Here is a 22,855-nt window from a genome sequence, read left to right as displayed (position 1 = left end):
CAGGGAACGGGAAGAGCAAGGAAGCTCGGGGCGAGAAACTGCCCGCGTGGTTTGTAAGCTGCGCCCATATACAGCTGGGGGCTGGGTGACGTCATGAGAAGACGCCACCTGGCAGAGATTAAAAGGAGCTGTGAAAGCACGGGAAGGCCACAGAGGGCCAGAGAACCGGCAGGAACCCACCAGCCAGGAGGAGACAAGCCGTGGCGGATGGCAGATGGCAGCGGCAGTGGCAGCGGCATCAGCAGCAGCACCAGCGGAAAAAGCGGCGATGGAAGCCGTGACAGTGGCAGCTGCAGAAGTGGCAGGGGATCCCTGACCTGGGGGAGACCAGTGGGGACAAAGGAAGCCGGCGGAGAGGCTGGCAGAGGCAGCAGCAGCAGTGGCTGCAGTGTCAGGAGTAGCAGGAGTGGCAGGAGATCCCTGATTTGAGGATCAGTGGGGATTGAAGACGCCGGCAAGGAAGCCAGCAGGAAAGCCAGCTGTGGTAGCCACAGCGGCAGCAGCAGGAGCAGCAGGGAACCCCAAGCTGGAGAAGCCCGGCGAGACCCGAAGGATCTGGTGGAGGGGCCCGTGGTAAACCTGGGGAGAATTCACAGCCAAGCCTAACCACAGGCAATGGGGGCCATAGCCCCAGGTGGAGGCAGGGCTTGGAGAGGAAAAGAGAGGGACCCAGGCTGGGGCAAAGGCACAGGTCCTGACCCGTAGGGTGCCCAAGACTTAGGGCATTGAAGGTGCTAAGGGTATATGCAGTTCACATTGGGCACTCTGTTTCTTTAAGGGTCCTTCCCCTCTTTTTTCCTTTTGGCTACACCTCACCAGTAGCCATGGTGGTGGGTTTGTTCATTCGGTGTCATGATGGGTGTTTCAGGGAAGAGGGGTTTAGGGTCCAGGCAGTGGTAGTGGTCCCCTTTAGGGCCCATTTATTTCCATCTCCTTTTGTGAGGGTAGGTGGGCGAAATCCCCAGCACTAGGCAAGGGTGGACAGGACTTTGTGGAAGAGAAGAGAGAGAGAGGTGGCTCAGAAACACACTGGAAGCAGGTGCTAAGGGCACCAGAGAAGACAGGCCTGAAAGCCGAAGGTCTCCAGGCCCACCCACAGGAGTTCGGCCGGGGCCCAGGGTGGCCACCATTGTGAGGCAAGACGGAGGCCAGGGAAGACACCTGTGGGGGCTGACCACAAACTAGACTTGGAGGCCTGTCTCACAAGGGTGGCGCTTGGCTGGGTTGTAAGGGAGGTTGGACCCCCATGAGTGCCTGACAAGACGCGTGATGGCCCTGGATGCAGCTTCAAAGGGGACCCCCTCCACTGAAGAGTCATTCAAAGTCATGGTAGGCGAGTTAGGGGGTCTCCCAGAAGACAACCGAGGTATCCTCTGGGGTTCGCATGTGGGACCCTGGGAAACAAGATCAACTGCCCAGGTGAAAGCGGCACGGGAGTGTTCAGTGGAGCAGAGGCAGGCATATGGATCTGGACAGGTTACAGGGGTGGGCAGATAAGAATAAGATGGGATTCAATACTGACAAGTGCAGAATACTGCACCTAGGGAGAAAGGACCAGCACCATACCTACAGGCTGGGGAACTCCCTTCCTGTCAGTGCAGAGGCAGAAAAGGATTTTGGAGTCATTATAGACTCCAAGAGGAACACAGGCTGCCAATGTCGGGATGCAGTCAGGAAGGCTAAATACACCTTGTCATGCATCCACAGATGCATCACGAGCATGTCCTAGGGGGTGATCCTCCCCCTCTATGTGACCTTGCTTAGGCCCCAGTTGGAGTACTGTGTCCAGTTCTGGGCGCCGCACTTCAAGAGTGATGTGGACAACATCGAGAGGGTCCAGAGGAGGGCCGCTCGCATGATTGGGGGCAGTAGGGCAGGCCCTACTAGGAGAGGCTACAGGACCTGAACCTGTTCAGTTTCCACAAGAGAAGGCTGAGAGGGGATCTGGTGGCCACCTATAAACTGGCGAAGGGAGACCAGCATGCAATGGGAGAGTCCCTGTTCCCCCAAGCTCTACTGGGAGTAACAAGGAATAATGAGCATAAGTTGATGGACAGTAGATTCAGGCTAGATATCAGGAGGCGCTACTTCACAGTCAGGGCGGCTAGGGTCTGGAACCAACTTCCAAGAGAAGTGGTGCTCGCACTTACCCTGGAGGACTTCCAAAGGAGACTAGATAGACACCTTGCCGGGGTCGTTTGACCCTAGCATTCTTTCCTGCCCATGACAGGGGGTTGGACTCGATGATCTGCTCAGGTCCCTTTCACAACTTGTTAATGACTAACAGAATGACATGTTGGCAATTTCCCTATATAGAGGGCCTCACAAAGTTTAAACATACACGAAGCATCTTGTTTATAACTAGTCTACTGACAGACTGCAGTGGTTTTAAAACATAATTTAAACACAAAGCCTAGTGTTTTTTTCAGTGGCTCATTTAGTTATTATTTAAAAACCTGAGTTTTCCATTAAAAATATTTTAACAGAAAAAGTGGATGTCAGTAAAAACATATTCTGCAGGGTCATGGTGAATTATAGTTGTAAAATTCTTATCAATTCTATTTTTACCTTGTATGCATTATAAATATTATAGTGACTGATTCCATAGGGTTCCAATCTAATGAAAAACAGTTGACAACTATATGGCCATTTAAATTATGCTTGAGATTGAATTTATTTTAATTACAGAAACATCAGTAGTGAATTAACTGGTATATTTTTGGAGCCTGGTGTTCTGTGGTGTAATGTGAAGTTGGGGAATGCTGGACTGGACTGCCCATTCTGATATTGAGAACCGGGAGACCTGGGTTCCAGGTATCTAGATGAACTTGCACCTATCTGACTTCCAACTACTATTTAAACCACCACACCACAAGTTTGCTATTACCCATAGCCTTCTTTAGTGCTTCTTTAGGTGTTGGCAATCAATGGCCCACAGGCTGGATCTAGTCCATGAATAAACTGGATCTGGCCCACAGCAGCTCAGGGAGTCAACAGCACACTCCAGCCACAGTGGCAGAGAGGGGGTGTCTGGGGTCCTATTGCTTGTCTCTTGTATCTATTCCCTTTGCAGCATTTGCTGTCTGTGTGAGGACACAGGGGTATAGTTTGCAGTGGGGGCTGGGTTGCAAGCAGCAACCCACAGTAGCAAAAGGTTGCCAACCCCTGCTCTAAGCAGCCAAGAGTGGGGCCAGGAAGCTGATCATAAGAACAAGGGTCTATGGTCCACTATGATGGCTACTGCTCTGGAAGACCCTGGGTTCTAGCCTGGACCGTTGCTTGTATGGGGGAGAAACTTTCCCCCTGCGCTTCCCTCCATCCATTGTATCTAATGACCATTAAAAGCAAGGGGCAATGGCTCAGGTTGAAAGGGAATACTAGACAGTGTAACATCTGGCAGGGGAAGGGAAGTTACAGACATGTAGGTTCACACCCCTGCAGATAACACTTCCCTTTACTCAGAAATCTCTAATAACTGAGTAAACATATTTTATAGCTGGATATGGTTCCTCCTACCAAGCTAAATATGTTATGGAGTAATATTCCATGGTGGTTGATGTACTATGATGCTACATACAGTATTAATTTTAGCTGAGTCTCAAACACATCAGCTACTACAATTTAATCCTGGCAGAAAATCATGGAGATATGTGTACAGGTGCACACATTTAGATGCTTGGCCATTTGATATGGAGATACAATTACACTCAAGGTAATTTTTACCTGCTCTTAATTAAAGCTGCACATTTGTACCTTCAATGTAGGACACCAGGGTAAAAATAGAACCATTTAATGATTTTCTACTGAGGTTTGTAGAAGTAGTTGTACTATTTGCCATCTACAGGATTATCATTGATTATTCCTTTACTCCCACTTTATTTTTTTACAGCTTTTAAGATTTTATTAATTAACTTAGTACTGTGCTTCAAGTTCCAAAATCAAAATTTTACTGTCTATGATCAAAGACTAGGCCCTCCATTTATACAAGTGGCTGGTGTCAGGAAAAGCTTTCAACCAGATGTTGAATTACTCTAACATTAAACAGACCTCAGATTTTATACAAAAATAAGGCTAAAGTGTTCTCCAGAGGCAACATACAGTGGCACTTCCTAATTGCTGTATGCACAGGACCCAGCACACAATGAAGGTGGAAGCTGGGTGCTTGCAACTATGAGATGAACAGGCAGAAGTGCAAGGGAATTGGGAGCAGAACACAACATTTTTTATAGTGTAGAAGTTGGTAAAAGAAATGTTGGGATAGCGTTGCCTAGCAGTGTTAAAGACAATGTGCATAAGGTTTTGAAAGTGAGCATTGGGTTGATGGCAGTTACACTAGTAATGCCAGATGGAATACTGAATATAATATTAAGGCCTGCACCACAAGTGGACATCAAAGAAGATGAGTAAAAATAATTCAGAAAAGGCCTCAATGATCTAGTAGAAGCAATACCGGAAACAAAGTATACTAACAGGAGTGTTTCTAAACATGTATAAAGTAGAGAAAGAAATGAAAGGTTGGAAGCAGTGCACCAGTAGATGGGATACGAGGTTTGGAATGGGGATGAAAGGGAGTACTGGAAACAACTGAAGCCCTAGAACTATTTATTGCTAATACTACTATATTTTAGAAGAGAGAATAGTACCTCCTCACATATAATAGTGGTTAGAGGAGAAACTAAGTAGCTTATATCCTAGTCAGATAAAGAGAAAGGAAAAGGTTTAGAAGCAGCAAGTTCACACTGGTGAAAACAGTACTGACTCATTACAGACTTCTGATTGTAGTTATAGTGACAGAGTAAGAAAGAACTATTACAAAAAAAGAGAGGAATAGAAGAATTAAAGTGAACTCATAAGGAGAGAATTTCAGAATTAGGAAGGAAAGGACAGATAGCAGAGAAACCAGGTTTCACAAATTAAAGGGCTCAAGAATTAATGAAATACTATGAAAAAGATAATGCTGAAACAGTGAATTGAAAGACAAAGAAAGGGAAGTGGAAAGACACATTGTATGGAATGTAAAAGTACAAAGCATAATAAAATAAAAACAGAGAATGGCTGAATTCTAGATATACTAGTTGAGGAAGAATTTGTAAGAGAAGCATGAAAAGTGGTAAAATTCAAAACAATGGATACCAGAAATGGTATAATATGTTAAAGACAAAGGAAGGAAGAAAAGCTATATGCACAACAGCAGCAAGATTAATGTGGTAAATCCCTTTATTGGAAAGGGATAAAGATGAGACCAGTCTAACTAAAGGAAAAAACATAAAGTATCAATGGAAAGGTTATTTTGAAGAACTGATGAATGTCAAAAATGAAAGAGAAACCATGAATTTAATGGGAAAAATGGAAAGACCAGAACCAGAAAAAATGACTATAGCTGTAGTAAAACTTAAATCTTCTAAAGCATAATATTTATCTATGTTGAGATGATTAAAGCAATGAGAGGAAGGGGCTGAGTGACTCTAGAGCAGGGGTTGTGGTAAGATTGGGCTCACAGTGGATTACATTTTCCAGGTGCCCCTGCCAGCATTGCTGTGGCTGGTTTCCATGAAGACCCCAGCAGCAGCAGTGCCATGACAATACAGGGCCAGGGTTTCCATGGAGACTGCCACTGGCAGGGTACATGGATGTGTGGGGAGCTGCTCTCGGGTTGGGATCCTGAGGTGGTGACAGCATGGTCTACAGCTGGGGCAAAGCTGCAATCCACTGCTCATATGCCCTGGGCAGGGGCGTGAAGATAGAGGATGGTGGATCTTCCATGGCTCTGAACCATGCTGTCGCTACTACAAGATCTCAGCTCCAGCCATGGAGCAGCTCCCCAGCCAACCATATCCCAGCCAGTGCTGCTGGGACCGGTCTCCATGGAAACCCTGGCCCCACACTGTCACGGCACCACTGCTGCTGGGGTCTCTATGGAAACTGGCTATAGTAACACAGGCAGGGGCTGCTGGGAAATGGGATCTGGCTGCCATTAGGATCCACCATTTTGCCCTCCCTTGCTCTAGAGACTGCTAATAGAAGTTTGGTAAAGAGAAACAATCTTATATATAAGCAAAAGGGTGATATGTTAAAGTATAGATGATATAGCAAAATAAAGCTTGTATAAGGAATGTCTTTGAAAGGTCATGCACAAGTAATTGAGAGAGAGAATAAAGAAACACAAAATGCAGTTTGGATTTGTGCATGCTGAAGACCCAGAAGTACAATATTTGTGATGTGAGAGATCTACAAAACATTTTTACAGTAGGAATAAGAGACAGCATCATGCATTTTTTAATTAGAAGAAAGTTTTCAGTAGAATACCCCATGTACTAGTGCAGGGGAAGGCAATTATTTCAGTTGGATCACTGCTTAATGACTTTTGGTGAGGCATCGAGGGCCTCAAGGGTAGCCCTGCCCCTTGACAGGTGCCTTGCCCCCTGGTCGCCATCCAACCCCCTAACCCCTGACATTTGCCATTACAAATCTTTCCCCTTAGCAAGGATGTGCTCCTTTCAGGGGTAAGGGTTTGCTTGTATATTGTGTGTGGAGGGGTGGAGGGGTATTGGCGGAGTATGTGGTTGTGTGTGGGATATGGGTACGGTGCAGGGGTGGTGCGTGGCAATGTAGGAGCTGTGTGTCTGTGGGATATGAGTGGGGGTGTGTGGTTGAGGTGTGGGGGTGTGGGACTGCTGGGTATGTGTGTGGGTATGGGGTGGGGTCTGTTTGGGGTGTATACATGGATGTGTGTGAGGTATGGGAAGTGTGGTTGGGGTGTGGGATATGTGGGACTGTTTGATGTATGTGGGGGTATGATCACGGAATGGGGTGCATGAGGGGGTGTGGGTGCACACGTGAGGAGGTGTAGGTATGTGTGTGTGTGGTGTGTGTGGATGTGTGTGGGTTTAGGATATATGTAGGAGGTGTGGGGTGTGTGTGTGTGGTTGAGGCCTGGGGTGTGTTTGTGGGCATGGTAGAGTGTGCTGTATGTATGTGTGTGTGTGTGTGTGTGTGTGTATGTGGGGTGTGGGTATGGTGGTGATCAGAGTGTGGGAGTATATGTGTGGGATGTATATGGTGGGTGTGTAGTTGGGTTGTATGGGACAGTATTGGGTATGTGTGGGTATGGAGGGGGTGGAGTGTGTGAGGGGGTGTGGGTGAATGTGTATGGTGTGGGTGGGTTGGGTGTGCACATGTGGGAGGCTTCCCCCTGCCTGCTCATTGTGATGTGGCTCAGCCCAGCCCCTCCACAGATGGGGGGAGAGGAAGTGGATCAGTGCTGCCTGCCTGGATTGTAGCATGTTGTGAAGGGGGCAGGAAAGCAGCTGCCACCAGCTGGCAGCAATAGAAGCCCCTGCAGGAGGGGAGGTAGGGCAGGGAGCTGAGCCTGGAATCACCAGCTCTCTTAGTCTCTGTCCCACACCTACCCGGTGGGGCTATAGCCAAGCCTGTGCTGGGTCCTGCTGCTCTTTCTTCTTTCTCATGTGCCTGCCTGCTGCTCACTGGCTCCTGCTGCCGCTTCCCACTTCCTGTCTATTCCTGCCTGCCCATCAGGGCTGAGTGAACAGCCAAACTTCTTCACACTCCGTCCTGTTCCCCACCTCTCCTCACATTCACACGTTCCCCCACCTGGCATGAGCAGGACCAGAGTGAGCTGCAGGCAGAGACCACTCCACTGCCTTAGTGCTGCAGCTTCCCCTCCCTACCTGCTGCCCGAAGCACTGAGGCAGGGATAGGAGGAGGAGTTCCTGGAGGATGGGGGAACACAGAAGTTCCCTGGGCAGTGGCAGCAGCAGCCCTGCTCTGATGCTTTGCCTGCTGGCGGAGCAGGCTGAGAACACAGCATAATCTGCCCTGGGCAGGATTCAGTCCCAGGAAGAGCATGGTGGGGCAGCCACGGGTGGGGCTGGATACAATTAATTGGTGGGTGCCTGCCTACAGGCTGGATCCTATCAGCTGATGGTCTGGATCCGGCTGATGGTCTGGATTGCCCACCCCTTTACTAGTGTATTGGAAGAAGTATCAGAGAAGACCATGATTTTGAAAGCAATACTTGGAGCGATGAGAGCAGTAGGTAGAGTTGAATGAGAAATGACAGAAGAGTTTGACAGCAAGGCTGGCCTACACCAAGATTCAGCATTATGTCTGTTCTTTTTTATTTGGTGGTCTGGGACCCATTCCCTGCAGTGAGTCCACAAGGGCCCCAGAAACAGAGCAGTTCCTGAGTGCGGGTAGCAGCATTCACAGTGGCATGGCCCTGGGTATGCATGAAGTGGCCCAGGCTTGCAACTCCCCCTAAGAAGGATTGAGGCACTGGGATACGTGAGCAAGTTATGCCACTTCCCTGAGGCCTGGACTGAGTCTTCGCTTGGAGAAACATTAGCCAGGCCAGGGAACTTATGAACACTGCCCCATGCAGCTCCTTGGGACACTTTGGTCAGTGGGGCAATGGGTCTCCCACCGGGAAGTGACACTTGGGGAAGCTAGCCTCAATAAAGAGGCAGGAGGAAGAGCTTCCCTAGAGGAGGGGAACCACTAGAGAACTCTTGCATCTCATATTTTGGAGTGTTTGTTGATTGTTTGATACATGGTGTGCATTTTTGGAGTGTTTATTAACTATTAACTGTACACCTTGTATTTTAGAGTGCCATTTATTGTTGTATTTACTTGTTCATATCATTTGGGACCATTATGTTTACCTGTTTGTATTTGGGTATAGTTATATGTATTTATAACCTGTAAATACTCACTTTAGTTCACTACCTTTTTATATATGCCTATATTAAATTTGTACTTGGTTAAGACATCGCTTTCTATTCCTCCTCTATTGAGACTGTAAGTATAAAAAGAAGTGAAAGTTTAATGGACATTAATTTGATGTTTTATTAGCATGATCTGGAGCGAGAGTTAAAAAACTGTATGTTGAAATGATGCATTCATAAAATTCTCTCTCATTTCTACAGCCAGTCTCTGGTGTAATGGAGCCTGGCAGCTCAGTATTCAAACTGAGGTGAAAAGAGCAGAAACCAAATGAATAGTTCAGATTCCTACACAGAATAATTACTTGGCTTTCCTACTGCTAAACCTGACAACCCATTCTTCTAGGTAAGTGATTCTTTAATTAGTTTCATTACTTCCTAATAAGACTTTGACTTTACAGACACAGTCCTTTGGAGTATGAAAGTAAATCTGCCAAGCCTTCCATTTGCCTTAGCATGTAGCAAGCTGCCCCTTAAGTCCAATAGTTTGTGGTAAAGTACATGAGTGGTCACACTGGGTATTCACAGTGTACCTCTTAATTGGAATTAATCAGAAATTGTAGTCTTTCATTTTTTCAGCAAATGATGGTGTCCCTTCAAAAATATTTGTTTCTTCTAAAGAATCTCTAACTTTGAACAAAGAATAGGCTAAATAAGACTGTTTTGCTTGTCAAAGGCCATGTAAAGTCTCAGGAGTAGTTCCCTACACTTTTCTGGGACCTGACAGGCTACAAATATCATGCCAATTGCCCCATGGACTAGCCTGAAACCACTGAGATTCTGGCAAGTTTTCCTCAACAAGAGGTAGAAGATGGTTCACGAAAAAGCAGGCAAGGATTTTCCCTGTTGTGAAAAGAAGGGCAATACCCTTGATAGTTCCCACATACAGACTTATCTCCTTTCTTGAAGATAGTCATGATGCTCCCCAGGTCCCTAGGGACTCCTTGTTGTTTCAAAATTGAAGAATAAATTAACGGAGTCTCAGTACAAGTTCCTCATCACCAGCCTTGAAGATTTTAGCAGGTATGTCATCCGGTCCAGGAGCCTGTTGTTCTTGGTTTTGTTGATGTTATGCCAGACTTCTAGGATAGGAGGGTTAACAAGATTCCCATCCAGGTTGTGGGGAGACAGACTTGATAGTGGCATCCATCAGTTGACTTGACTTATGGTTCAGGAGTACCTCTAAGTGCTCTTGAAGACCTCACTGTGGCCTTTGACTCCATCAATAGCAAGGCCCTATTGAAAGTACTGGCAAGATTTGGATGTCCTGAAAAGTACATCAAGGTCCTAAGGCTTTTCCATGACCAGATGACTTTGGCCATTCTTTGTAGCTGACTGGAGACAGATCTATTTGTCATCTGAACTGGAACCAAGCAAGGATGCATCATTGCCCCATTCTGTTATCAAGAGTTCATAGATTTCAGAGACAGTAGAGCTAGAAGGGACCTCGTGAGATCACTGGGTCCAGCCCCCTGCCCGAGAGGCAGGAGATCAGCTGGGGTCAGATCATCAGCAAGATAAGCATCCAAGCATTTCTTAAAGGTATTCAGAGAAGGTTCTTGCACCACTTCTGGGGGGAGTCTATTCCAGACTCTGAAGACTCAGATGGTAAAGAAGTTTTTCTTTATGTCCAGTCTAAAACAGTCTTCCAGCAGTCTGTGACCATTGGATCTTGTCTTCCCTTAGGGTGCCCTGGTGAACAGATGTTTTCCCAGTTCCTAATGCACACCCTCTTATATATTTATAGGCTGCCACCAAGTCAACCCTGAGCCTTTACTTCTCCAGGCTGAAGTAGGCCTCTCCTCACAAGGCCTATTCTCTTGACATCTAATCATGCTCTCCTCGGGACTCTTTCAAGCTTCTTCACATCCTTTCTAAAGTGTGGACCCCAGAATTGGTTACAGTACTCCAGCTGTGGCCTCGCCAAGGCTAAGTAAAGAAGGGGGATGACTTTTTGGGTCTTGCTTGAGATGCATTGGTAGATGCAAGCATTTTATTTGCTTTGCTGGCTGCGGCATTTCATTGGTGGCTTACTTTCATTTTGTGGTCATTTATGACACCCAAGTCTCTTTTGGTCATGGATCCTCCTTTCTTGAACCTTTCTTTCTTTCTTGAAGATAGGAACCACATTGGGCCTGTTCCAATCTTCAGGAACCTCTCCTGAGTGCCACAAGTTCTCAAATATCCTTGCCATCAAATATGTCAGCCAACTCTTTTAGCACTCTTGGGTGCGTTCCATCCAGGCCAGTTGACTTGTGGATGTCCAGTTGTTCCCTCACAAGATCTTCACCAATTATAGGCGTGTGATTGCCTTTACCCTAGTAGTCCTGCATCCTATCAGGTAGGGTGATCCCGTTGGGCTGGTGGAAAACCAACACAAATGTAATTGTTGAGGAGATTAGCTTTTTCCTGGGTGTCAGTTGTCAGGTGCCCCATTTGGTTCAGCAAGGGTCCGATGTTGCCTTTGTTTTTTTTCCAACTTCCCATGTATTTGAAGAACTTTTTATTGTCCTTGATTCCTGTAACCAGTTTGAGTTCGGTTTCAGCCTTGGGTTTTCTGGTCTGCTCCCTATGTGTGTGGGCCAGTGCTGCATAATCCTCCTTAGTGGTAGCTCCTGACTTCCATCCCTTATAAGCTCCTCTTTTCAGATTCAGGAGGTCTATGAGTTCTCCATTGAGTCAAAGGGGTCTCCCAGTCCTTTTGCTACCTTTCCTATGTACCAGAATAGACTTCCATTGTGCTTTTAGGATCATGTCTTTAAGAAGCAACCACTCATCATGGATTCCCCTCCCTGTCAGATCATGGTCTCTCAGGACCTCAGGAACCAACCTCCTGAGCTTATGAAAATCAGCTTTCCGAAAGTTGAGGATTTCTGCATTTCTGACTGATATGCCAGCTTCGGGATGGAGAGAGAAAGTGATGAACTTGTGATCACTGTCACTAAACTTCCCTTTGATCCTCAGGTCTCTGGCCAGTTCATCCCCTTTGGCCAGTACCAGATCCAGCAGTGCCTTACCTCTTGTTGGCCCATAGACTTCTTGCATCAAATAGAGCTCATCAATGCAAGTGAGGAAGCTTCATGTGTAATAAGATTTGGCTGAATGCTCTTCCAGTGAGACGTCAGGGTGGCTGAAGTTGCCCATGACGACCATGCACTGACAGTGTGCAGCCTCTGCCAGCTCCCTAGCAAATTCGTGGTCAAGCTCTTCCTCCTGGTTATAAGGTTTGTAATAGACTCTTACAGTTGTATCTCCTTCACCACATTCTCCCTGTATTCTAACCCAGAAGGTCTCAAGTCACCCTCCTTGGTGCCAATCTCTGCTTGTAGGGAAGTGTACTGCTCTTTCACGTAGAGAGCTACATCCCCTCCCTTCCCTGAAACATGATCCCTCCTGTACAAGATACAGCCATTAATACCTGTGGTCCAGTAATAGGTAGAGTCCCACCAAGTCTCTGTTATGCTTATGAGATCGTATTCATTTTTACTTAGCAGAAGGGCCAGTTCCTCCTGTTTGGCCCCATGCTCCTGGCATTTGTATACAGGCAGCTAAGCCTGCCATAGGAAGTCCTGGGCTTCCATGTTCTCTTAGAAGAGTCCTGTTCCTGGGCTGGGGTAGGAATGAGTTCCCTTGTGTTACCTGACCTGCTGATTCTGTGGTTAACACTTCCAAGGCTTGCACTAGTGATTGCTTTTCTGTACCCTGGCCATCTTGGTTTTTGACTGTCATCCTGGTTCTTGTTAAGGATTGCCTCCCTTCCAGAATCATCAGTGAATATCAAACAGATGAAGGGCTTTTCAACCTAGAGCATTTTTGCTCAAAGACCAAAGCATTAAAAACACCTATCCTTGGCCTTCAGTACACTGAAGACTGTGCCATACTTGTAGACACTGATGAAAGCCTCCAAACTGCACTGGATTATTTCACAGAAGCCTACCAAACTTGGGCCTATCTCTCAACACTAAGGAGACTAAAGTGCTCTATCAGCCTGCTCCAGGCCAAGAATGTGACCAGCCCTCCCACCCTCAAATTACCATTGAGGGAAAGACCCTGGAGGTAATTGAGCACTTCCCTTACCTCATTAGGTAACTCTCTCAGAGAGCAAATGCTGATGAGGAGATCCAGCTCAGGATCTGTCACACAACCACTTCCATATTGTTTTGGCATGTTTTTATTGATCAAGATCTCTGGAAAGACACTAAGATCCAAGTCAACCAGGCAGTCATTATCCTCGCTTTCCTCTACACAGATGAAATATGGATGACTTACCATAGTCATCTCAAGAGCCTGGAGAGATCAATGATGTCTGGAAAATCTTCTTCATCAACTGGGAAGATTGCCACACAAACACCAGCATTCTTACTGAAGCCAATGTTACCAGGATTGAGTCAGTGATCCTCAAGCACAAGCTTCACTGCACTGGACATTGTGTGTGGATGCCTAACTCTCAACTCTCAAAACAAGTGCTGTACTCCCAGTTTAGGAGTAGCCTGAGATCTTGTGGTAGCCAGAAGATATGGTACAAAGACACATTGAAAGCATACCACAGGAGAATGGATTTAAGGACTGGACTCTTAAGTCACCTTAAACCCCATCAGTGAGCCATGGTGCAGATCATCTTTGAATCAAGGGCTTTCTGATGTTGTTTGTCCAAAAATGAACAGGGATTGTAACCAGATTCAAGAGAGGATAGCTATAGTATCATATTTGTTTCATGAACAGCATCACTTTAACTAACTGTGCTTCCTACTCTCAGATGTCTAGATCTGGATTTTTTTTTTCAAAAGATGCATACAGAATCATACAAGTATGAGTTTTTCCTCCTCAACATTTAAACTCTAAAGAAAATGAATATTCAAATTGGAAACTGAAGGAGATTTGAGGAAATTCTGTTAAATTGATCACCCCATTTTCATCAGGAAATGTTTGATATTTTTCACTGAACAAATCACATTCTAGAAAAATTCATTTAGCTGTAACAATGGGTCACATGCACACCAGTACATTCCAATTTGTGCATTAGGGCATAGCAAAGGAGATGAATGCCCGTGATTTAGGTTTAGACAAATTCTAGTTGCAGACAGAGACTGATTTGGGCAACCCTAGAGAGCTGAAATATTTTGCATTCCACTCCTGTTGCAAAAAGAGAGACAGGTCCTGAGATAAGATACAAATGCATTATTTTTTATTCTGGTGACAGATCTCTGTAATGAGAGTGCATACAGTGATTACTGTTCAAATGAAGGAGAGAGGGTGAGATAGAAGGAATACTGAAATCCAGACAACAACATTTATAGGCAACATTCTTGGTCTAACTGAAGACCGCTTCTTTTGCAAGGTGTCTGCAAAACAAAGAATCTGTAGTATCTGTGATTAACCAGAAAGGAACATTATACGACCAATGTGTCACAGTAAAGGTAAAATGAGAAGTGTCAGGGGGTGATCAGGCACACTACAATTATTAGGCAGCCATACCCAATCTATTAACTGAAACTATTCTTAGTGAGAGGGGTGAAGAAATGGGAGGTACAGAGAAAATGGAAGCCACCATTTGAAATGAAATGATTTTAAGTAAATTAATTTTTTTGCTTAAAATCCCTTTATTCAGTATGTGATTGAGAACAGCTGTATTGGCCTTAAAAAGCTGTATCCCTGGAAAAATTCCCAATAAATAACAGTATGTATGTGGATGGAGAGAAAGAGGTGGTTTTGGTGACAGGTTTGCCTGATTCAAAAATCTGAAATATACAGACTGTATTTTTACTTGTAATTGCTGATAGCTAAGAGAGATACTGAAAAACATTTATAAACACGTCAAGGCAAGAATCAAAATGCCATCAGGAAAAATTCTACTACGAGCTAAAACTTTCACAGTAGGTTTCTTTTTTTTCATAACAAACATTCCTCACTGTGGGATGCCAAGTACTTGTAAATATGCTCAAGTGTTGCCAAAAGTCCTTTGGCAATATTTGTATTTATTAATTTAGTATTCTGGCAGTGTTGTTGTAGCCATTATGGTTCAGGAAATATGCAAGAAGCAAGATTTTGAGATGAGATACTCTTTTTTATTGGACAGATTTTATAGTTGGGAGAGATATTAGACATGGTCCTAAGCAAAAAAAAGCCCTTCTTTGGGTCCAGGAAGGACACAGATATAGCTTAAGCTAAATGCCAGTTAAAGCAATTGTTTTTGTTTAACCTCATTATACTAATGAAAGTGATCACTTAAAATGGGCAGCTAGCCTACAGACCAAAGAAAAGTTATCAGTAATGGTTACAAACGAAGTAAAGGTGCTGTAGTTAAGCTATAGGAATAGCTACAGACAAGGCCATTTGAAATGGGAGAGGGCCATTATTACCCACAAAGCAAAAAGACGTTAGTAGAGATACCAGGTTGGGAAAAAAAACCTTGCAATCTTTAAGTAATTCCATCATATTCTTGAAAAATAGCATACCTTGAACAAAATTTTTCTACCCTCTGCATGACTTTCAGACAACTTCCCAACCTTGCCAAGCTCATCAGAGGCAAATTTTCTACTAACCAAAAACCACACAGAACAAGATCTATCCTAAACAATGAATGCAATGCCTTCCAATAAATTTCCACCATCACCATGACTGACACGCCTCACAATAAACCATCAGAATCCGTAAATCCTACGCATATCTATCAAAAAACATTATATAACTCATTTAAGCACTGACTACTTCTATGGAGAACACGTGTGTGAAGCTAAATAAGCACTATGCTCCACAATGAACTCCCTCAGAAAAGTGATAAAAGGATAGAAAAACCCAGTCACTAGTAGATTTACACTATTCACAGAGCATCCACTCCATATCTTACCATACATTACTTGTCTTCAAAGAAACATAAACAATTACACAAAAAACTTCAGCTGATAACGTGTGGGAACAAAAATTTGTAACTTTATTGGATAACAAAAACCATGGACTTAACGAAGAGGGGGTTTTTTGTAACTTACTAGTTCCTGTTGCTAACCTTGTTTTGCTCTACAGGTGATAATGGTCCTCTTTCTTGAGGAAGGGCATTTTGTGCCCAAAAGCTTGTCCAAGATCTTCATTAAGTCACTTAATTCAGGAAATGTAGCTATGCTTATGATCAGTCTTGTCTCTAGTACACGATATGAATGCTATTATTAATACATGCCTAGCTCAAGAGCTTTGAAAGGAGACTAAACAGCTGATTATGGAAAATTTGCCAAACAACACTTTAACCACCTTCATTTTTGTAAGACAAAAGGCTAAGCAATAAAGCAATAAAATATTTTAGTTTTTTCTTTTCTTTCTTTCCCTCCTCTTAAGTGCTTGTTAGATGTTCTTTCTCTATGCCAGATAGAACACACATATTTACTTAGAGACTCAGTTATGTGAAAACTGATTTCTAGCAAATACTACATGAAAACCTGCTGAAGTTGGTCAATCTTTATCTAGGAAACTGTATACACAGGAAGATACATTTGTGGATCTGGGGCCCAATGTTGCACCTAAATCCAAAGTTGATTTATGATTTCCTAATGTGTGTGTGTTCGTGCATATGTGTGTGTACGCACACATGCCCATGCAAACGTGCATTGTACAGTGATCTATGAATAACAACTATCACCTGCATTATTTTATCCTGTCAACATGTATACACAGTTCAACATCAAATCTGCCAGTATTTAGCCTCTTCTATAAAAACATATCCTAAAAATGAGGTTGCGACCCTAGCACAAGTAGGTATGTTCATACTAACTTTGATGTAACTTGCACAGATAGCACAAGTAGTAATAGCAATGAAGACAGGATGGCACAGGCTAGCAACATGCATGTGGATCCAGGGTCCACAGCTTCATAGCCCCTGCTGAAGATTTTGCCACTCGATACTTTACTCAGAGGTACTTTACTCATGCTAGTTAGATTAAATCTAACTTAGGTACGCTCTTCATATTACAGTCGTATTAATTTTGCTTTGTAGAAAAGACCTGGCATAACAGCTTTTCAGTACTACACTAGGTACTTTGCCCTATCTTGGGACCAAGGGTGACTGGTGCTGCCTTAGTCAGAAGGGCATGTGCCCCCCCAGTGACCAGTCAGTGATCGGGGGGGTGGTCTCCCCATGACCAATCTTGCTGACCAGGGCGATAAGGTCCCCCTACGGCCAATCATGAGGCAGCAGATCATGAGGTAGCCAATCACTGCAGCTGCTTCTGGGAGCACCACAGTGCTCTCACTCCTTGGCCAGTACTTGCCGGGGGGGGGCACTTGCACTTCCGCCTGCCCCCCTGGCCATCACCTAAGCAGCAAGCGTGGCCAGTCAGGGGGTGCACTGGTGCTCTCAGGGGGTGCATGTGCACCCCCGTGCACCCCCTATGCATTGCCACTGGTTGGGACCACAGTAAAGACTGCTTAGTGCTAACTTTTTAATTGATACCACTATATTTATACAGTTTTTACAGATATTGTCATGAATCTGAACTCTCAAAGCAGTTCTGCATTTCAACAGATTGCACAATTTCTAATTATCCATTTTCGTGAGTGTGTGCTACCATTTTCTATACAATCCAGCTGATTTTGGAGAAGGGGAAGGGATTGTTCTATTTTAGCAGCCTTATCATTCTGGTGCAATGTCTCTTTTTCATTACATCTATATATATAAAGCACTTAGTCTATCTGTCTGTATGTTTGTCTGTATAGGTTTTGGCCAACTGTGCATGTGCTGCCGAGAGGGTGCGCAGCAATTGGCTGCCTAGGCTTGAACTGCACAGGCCCAAGTTTGACCCACTATGGGGGAAGTTTATGGCGGTGGTGAATACACCCCAGCTTCCCCACTCCTCCTTGCCTGAGGGTGAAGCAGGGGTCACGGTGGTGGTGCCCCTCTGCTACCCATCCCTGACATCTCCCAGAACAGCTGGCAGGGAGGGGGAGGCAGTGGGCAGGAATGGATGGAGTGAGAGAGGGAAGCGAGGTGGGGGGACGCGAAGGGGAGGTCATGGTGGTGGTTGTTGTTGGAACCGGGTCATGGTAGTGGTGCTCCCCTGCACCACTGCCCAGCCTCAACAACAGCTGGCAGGGAGGGGAAGACAGTCATAGAATCATAGAATCATAGAAGTAGGGTCGGAAGGGACCTTGTAGATCTTCAAGTCTGACCCCCTGCCAGGGCAGGAGAAAAAACTGGGCTCAAATGATCTCAGCTAGGTAGGCATCAAGTCTTCTCTTAAAGACCCCCAGGGTAGGAGCCAGCATCACTTCCCTCAGAAGTTGGTTCCAGATCCTAGCCACCCTAACTGTGAAGTAGTTCTTATGTATGTCTAATCTAAACCTACTCTCCAACAACTTGTGGCCGTTATTCCTTGTTATGCCAGGGAGTGCTAGGGGAAACAAGGTCTCTCCCAAACCCTTCTGGTCCCTCCTAGTGAGTTTATAGATGGTCACCAGGTCCCCCCTCAGCCTTCTCTTGTGAAGGCTGAACAGGTTCAGGTCCCGCAGTCTCTCCTCATAGGACCTGCCCTGTAGTCCCCGGATCATGCAGGTGGACCTCCTCTGGACCCTCTTAATGTTGTCCACATCCCTCCTGAAGTGGGGTGCACAGAACTGGACACAGTACTCCAGCTGTGGCCTGACCAGTGTTGCGTAGAGGGGGAGGATCACCTCCTTGGCCCTGCTTGAGATGCACCTGTGGATGCACGACAAGGTCCAGTTAGCCCTGACAACCGTGACCTCGCATTGTCAGCCCATGTTCATCTTGGAGTCAATAATGACTCCAAGATCCCTTTCTGTCTCTGTGCTCTCAAGAAGGGAGTTTCCCATCTTATAAGTGTGCTGCTGGTTACTACTGCTCAAGTGCAGTACCCTGCACTTGTCAGTATTGAAGCACATGCTATTTTTGCTAGCCTACCCCTGTAACCTATCCAAGTCTTGCTGCAGTCTTTCCCTCCCTACTAGCGTGCTCACCTCACCCCAAATTTTGTTATCATCAGTGAATTTAAACAGGTTGCTTTTCACCCCATCGGCCAAATCGCTGATAAAGAAATTGAAAAGCGTGGGCCCAAGGACTAAGCCCTGGGGGACTCCCCTGCCCACTTCTTCCCAGGTCAAATATGACCTGTCCACCAGCACCCTCTGAGTATGACCCTTGAGCCAATCTGCAATCCATCTGACTGTGTAGGCATCAATGCCACAGTCGCCCAATTTTTTAATGAGGATGGGGTGGGAGACGGTGTAAAAAGCCTTGCTGAAGTCCAGAAAGACCACATCCATGGCAACACCTGCATCCAGTGCTTTTGTGACCTGATCATAAAAGGCAATCAGGTTGGTCTGACATGACCTGCCCCTAATGAAACCACGCTGGTTGCCCTTGAGCATCATCTCTGAGGCCGGCCCATCGCAGATGTGCTCCATGATGATCTTCTCAAAGATCAGTGGGGAGGGAGGAAGGTGAGCAGGCAGGGAAGGGGGAGGGTTGGGAAGTGGGGGGAAGCCCTGCTGTGAGGTGGAGGCAGGAGGGGGAAGGGAACCCCTGCACCAGAGGCTGGAGGAAGAGGCAGTGGTGGCAGAGGGAGTCTTTACATGGCTGGCCCTGAAAGGTGGGCCGGGGGGAGGGGAAGGGGTAAACACTCCCTGAAATTTATCATTATTGATGGGCAATTAGCTAGTTTTTATACATTTACTGCTCTTGGAAAGATAGAGATCAATTTCTGAAACTGTTCTGCTGTTTAGAATTGTAATCATCTAAAATGCAGGAGCTTGTCTGGTATAGAAGGTTAGGGCAGGAGAGGTATCATATTTGCATTTGCATCTGCAGCTTACCTTTCCTCCCATGAATTCTCACAGGTACTCATGCTGACTGAATGCTGTAGGCCTGATCCAGAAAGGTGTGAACTGCCTTTTGACCTTAAGGGGAGTGGTGAATTTTCCTAGATTGGCTCAGCAACTTGTAGAATTGTGCTCTATGTCCATGGTAAACTTTGAGTCCAAGAACGATCCTTTATATTTCAAGTCAAGGTCTGGCAGCCCATTGGGTTAAGGGACACCAGTTATTATCTCAACAGCATGCAAGGGAACAACCGATCTAAGCATCATATCTGGTCACCCATTTACAGTTGCAAAAGCTGGAGGCAGCCTTCCAAGAAGGGCTTGAACTCACACCTCCAAGTCATAGTAGAACCCTGTAAACGCTCTGCTCTGTGGGCTTAGGTTAGAAGCAAGCTAAAAAATGGGTTATCTTTAGAATACTTTTTCTTACTCTCTAAGTTCTACAAATTAATAAAAAAATTAAAATTACCACTCAGAAGAAGCACAGCAGATTTAGATATCTGCAGCATATGAGAAGGAGTTAAACTAGGGGAGCTTGGAATGGAGTTATTCTCTTCAATCTGCAGGATTTGTATATCATAGTTTTGATATGGACAGATGGAAGAAATGCGACTACTGTGGCTTCCATTCTTCCAGATCAAAGGGACATAGTGATTAAGTTTTGAAAATTATGGCACTGAGGATTTGTGGCAAGCTGCCATATTTCCTCAGCTACACTCTACCAAGACAGCACTTAGTAAACAATACTGATGACAGATGAGTCCCAATGGCATTTTTTAAAGTTCTGTGTCTTTATTTTTCTGATTCTCACAAAAAATCAGCATACACTCCAGAACCTTCTGGTTTAACTTTACCTTGTGCTGTTATGACTAGTGGCAGATATGACTAACTAGAAAGAGGGTAAAACTTGAAAATCTCAATGTACCTTGGTGGTTTGCATAAAATCACCATTGCTTTTTTGTTTCTGCAAATCAGCATTGCCTCTAGGGCTGTGAAATTATGCAATCTTCATCAATTTTGATGGCTTGAGTAAAATGGAAAGCAGCAGCCAAGGGCACTGGAATACTGCAAAGATCTTGGGTGGTTTGATAAATAACTTGGGATCACTCATTTTTTGGCTGTGATCAATGACAAATTTGAGGTAAAATATCCCAAAAATGACAAGGGTTAAAAGCTCATACTTTTCAAAACAATACATAACAATATCTCTTCTTGCATTAGTGGTTCATGAGGTATCAGATTTCAAAAATCATATTTCAGGCTGAAAAAGGCACATGGTTTCTACTATGTTCTTAATTTCTTTTTCCATGGAGAGATATAATTTTGTTGGGGTTCCTTCAGGACATTTTTGTCTATAAATCTTCCACCAAAGTAATATTGGTGAGCCCTCAGGAAGAGAAGCATAAGGGTTGGGAAAATATGATATTTACATTTGGCTGTGTTTTGTAGTTTGTGTACATTTCCTCAAAGACTAGAAAACACTACCATATGATATGGTTATATTTTCCAGTAAGCAACGCCACTAACTTGGACATGTGGCCTTGCATTATGACTTAAACGTTGTTCAAAAATACCCTGAGACACAACCAACCCAGAATGACAGCCTAATCTTACAGGAAATGGTTTTACTGAGGTCTTTTAATAAGTAAAAGCATATGATGAGACAACTCTTACCTCAAAAATATAATCCTTTCCATCCTTGCCATGTACAGCTTTGACAGCACAGATATCCAAACCACCAAACAGTTCAGAACAGGTGTCAACCCAGAGCTTGTACCTGTTGAGTGAAAAGAACATTTCTATGAGTCTCATCCTATCTTTCATCTATTATCCACCAAATATGCACTCAAGGTGGTCAATGCTACACTTACAAATAAATCATTTAACAGTGAAACTGTCGAATAGTTCTTTATACACAAGTCTTATACAGTTCAATAGAAAATGATATAGAGAGTTGGAATTCAGTCTATAGAATTTAATAGAACGTCTATAGCAGGGGTGGGCAAAATGGCAGACTTGGCTGGCAGCTGGACTCCATTTCCCAGCAGCCCCTGCGTATGTGGTTAGGCCAGTTTCCACGGAGATGACAGGAGCAGCAGGGCCATAACTGTGGGAGGCCAGGGTTTCTGGCCCAAGCAGTGCTGGCAGGGTATGCGGCTGGGTGAAGAGCTGCTCCAGGGCCAGGGCTAGGATTCTGCAGCAGTGACAGCGTGGTCCAGAGCCAGGGGAGAGCTGTGATCTGCTGCCTACGTGCCCCTGCCTGGTGCGTGAGAGGAGCAGATCACAGCTCTGCCACAAGATCCCAGCCCTTGTCTCAGCCCTGGCTCTGGAGCAGCTCCCTGCCAAGCTGTGTGCCTCACCAGTACTGCTTGGGCTGGTTTCCCTGGCTATGCTATCACAGCCCTGCTGCTCCTGGTATTTTCATGGAAACCAGCTGCTGTGATGCAGGCAGAAGCTGCTGGGAAATGGAGTATGTTGTGGAGCCAATCCCTTTGCCCACCCCTGATCTATAGTATTGTAATGTAAGAATGATATGGGTTTTAAAAATAACTTAGTAAGTCAACAAGGTTTGAGATGCCAAATTAATTATTATACCTGTTACATTTTACAGGTTATTCCATATGGGATATAGTATTGATTCAGCATTCTTTAATATTTTAGATAGCATAGTATACTAAACTGGACATTTTTATATTCAAATACATTCCTCTTGCATTTTTTTTAAAGTTTTTATCTTCAGAAAAATAGATTGTTACAATACCCTTTGATCCTGTTTGATAGTCTTCCTCTACAACAAGTAGTAAATATGAGGTAAAGTTCTTAATATAAGAAAGGTTTTTCCATTTGATGCTCCTCACAATGGAAAGCATGGGTAACTGACTAGTGAATTAATATAGGATTTTCTTGCCCGAAAAAAAGAGTAAAGCAATTGCTGCACAGAGTATGGAAGGACTGCATAGAGGATATAGGGAATCACACAATTCTACTGTGCATGCATCTGTATTCTGTCTTCAGTTTTTAGTATTCAGCTTTAAATGAAGAAACCATGAGTTGAGTGCAAGATGGCACTTGTTGTCCTAGAATTTTTATTTACAAAAACTCTCTACACATAGCCCACGGACCTTCATGGTACAATCTTGAAATGATGCACGGCGCCAAATATCACAGCTCTCCCAATCCATGGACTTACAACTCTCATTTTTACATTTAAACTGAAGAGAAACTTATATTTTAAACAATATATTTATCATGTACTTTCCCTGCATTAGTCAATGATAAAATATTTACATTGAAGT

General features: G+C 44.7%; 1 protein-coding gene across 1 annotated transcript in view; it reads right to left on the bottom strand.

Moving 5' to 3' along the window:
- Positions 1–22,855, bottom strand: part of SYN2 (synapsin II) — a 568,232-nt gene that overhangs the window by 68,345 nt on the left and 477,032 nt on the right. Inside the window, exon 9 of the mRNA XM_090021234.1 lies at positions 21,234–21,336. Within this exon, the coding sequence (XP_089877360.1) occupies positions 21,234–21,336 (103 nt within the window). The remainder of the gene's footprint in view (positions 1–21,233; positions 21,337–22,855) is intronic.

Source organism: Crocodylus siamensis, chromosome 11, assembly GCF_052110815.1.
Source record: "Crocodylus siamensis isolate JL-2025a chromosome 11, ASM5211081v1, whole genome shotgun sequence".
NCBI classification, from domain to species: domain Eukaryota; kingdom Metazoa; phylum Chordata; order Crocodylia; family Crocodylidae; genus Crocodylus; species Crocodylus siamensis.
The sequence above is the reverse complement of the archived record's forward strand: the minus strand, read 5'-3'. Positions and strand labels throughout refer to the sequence as shown.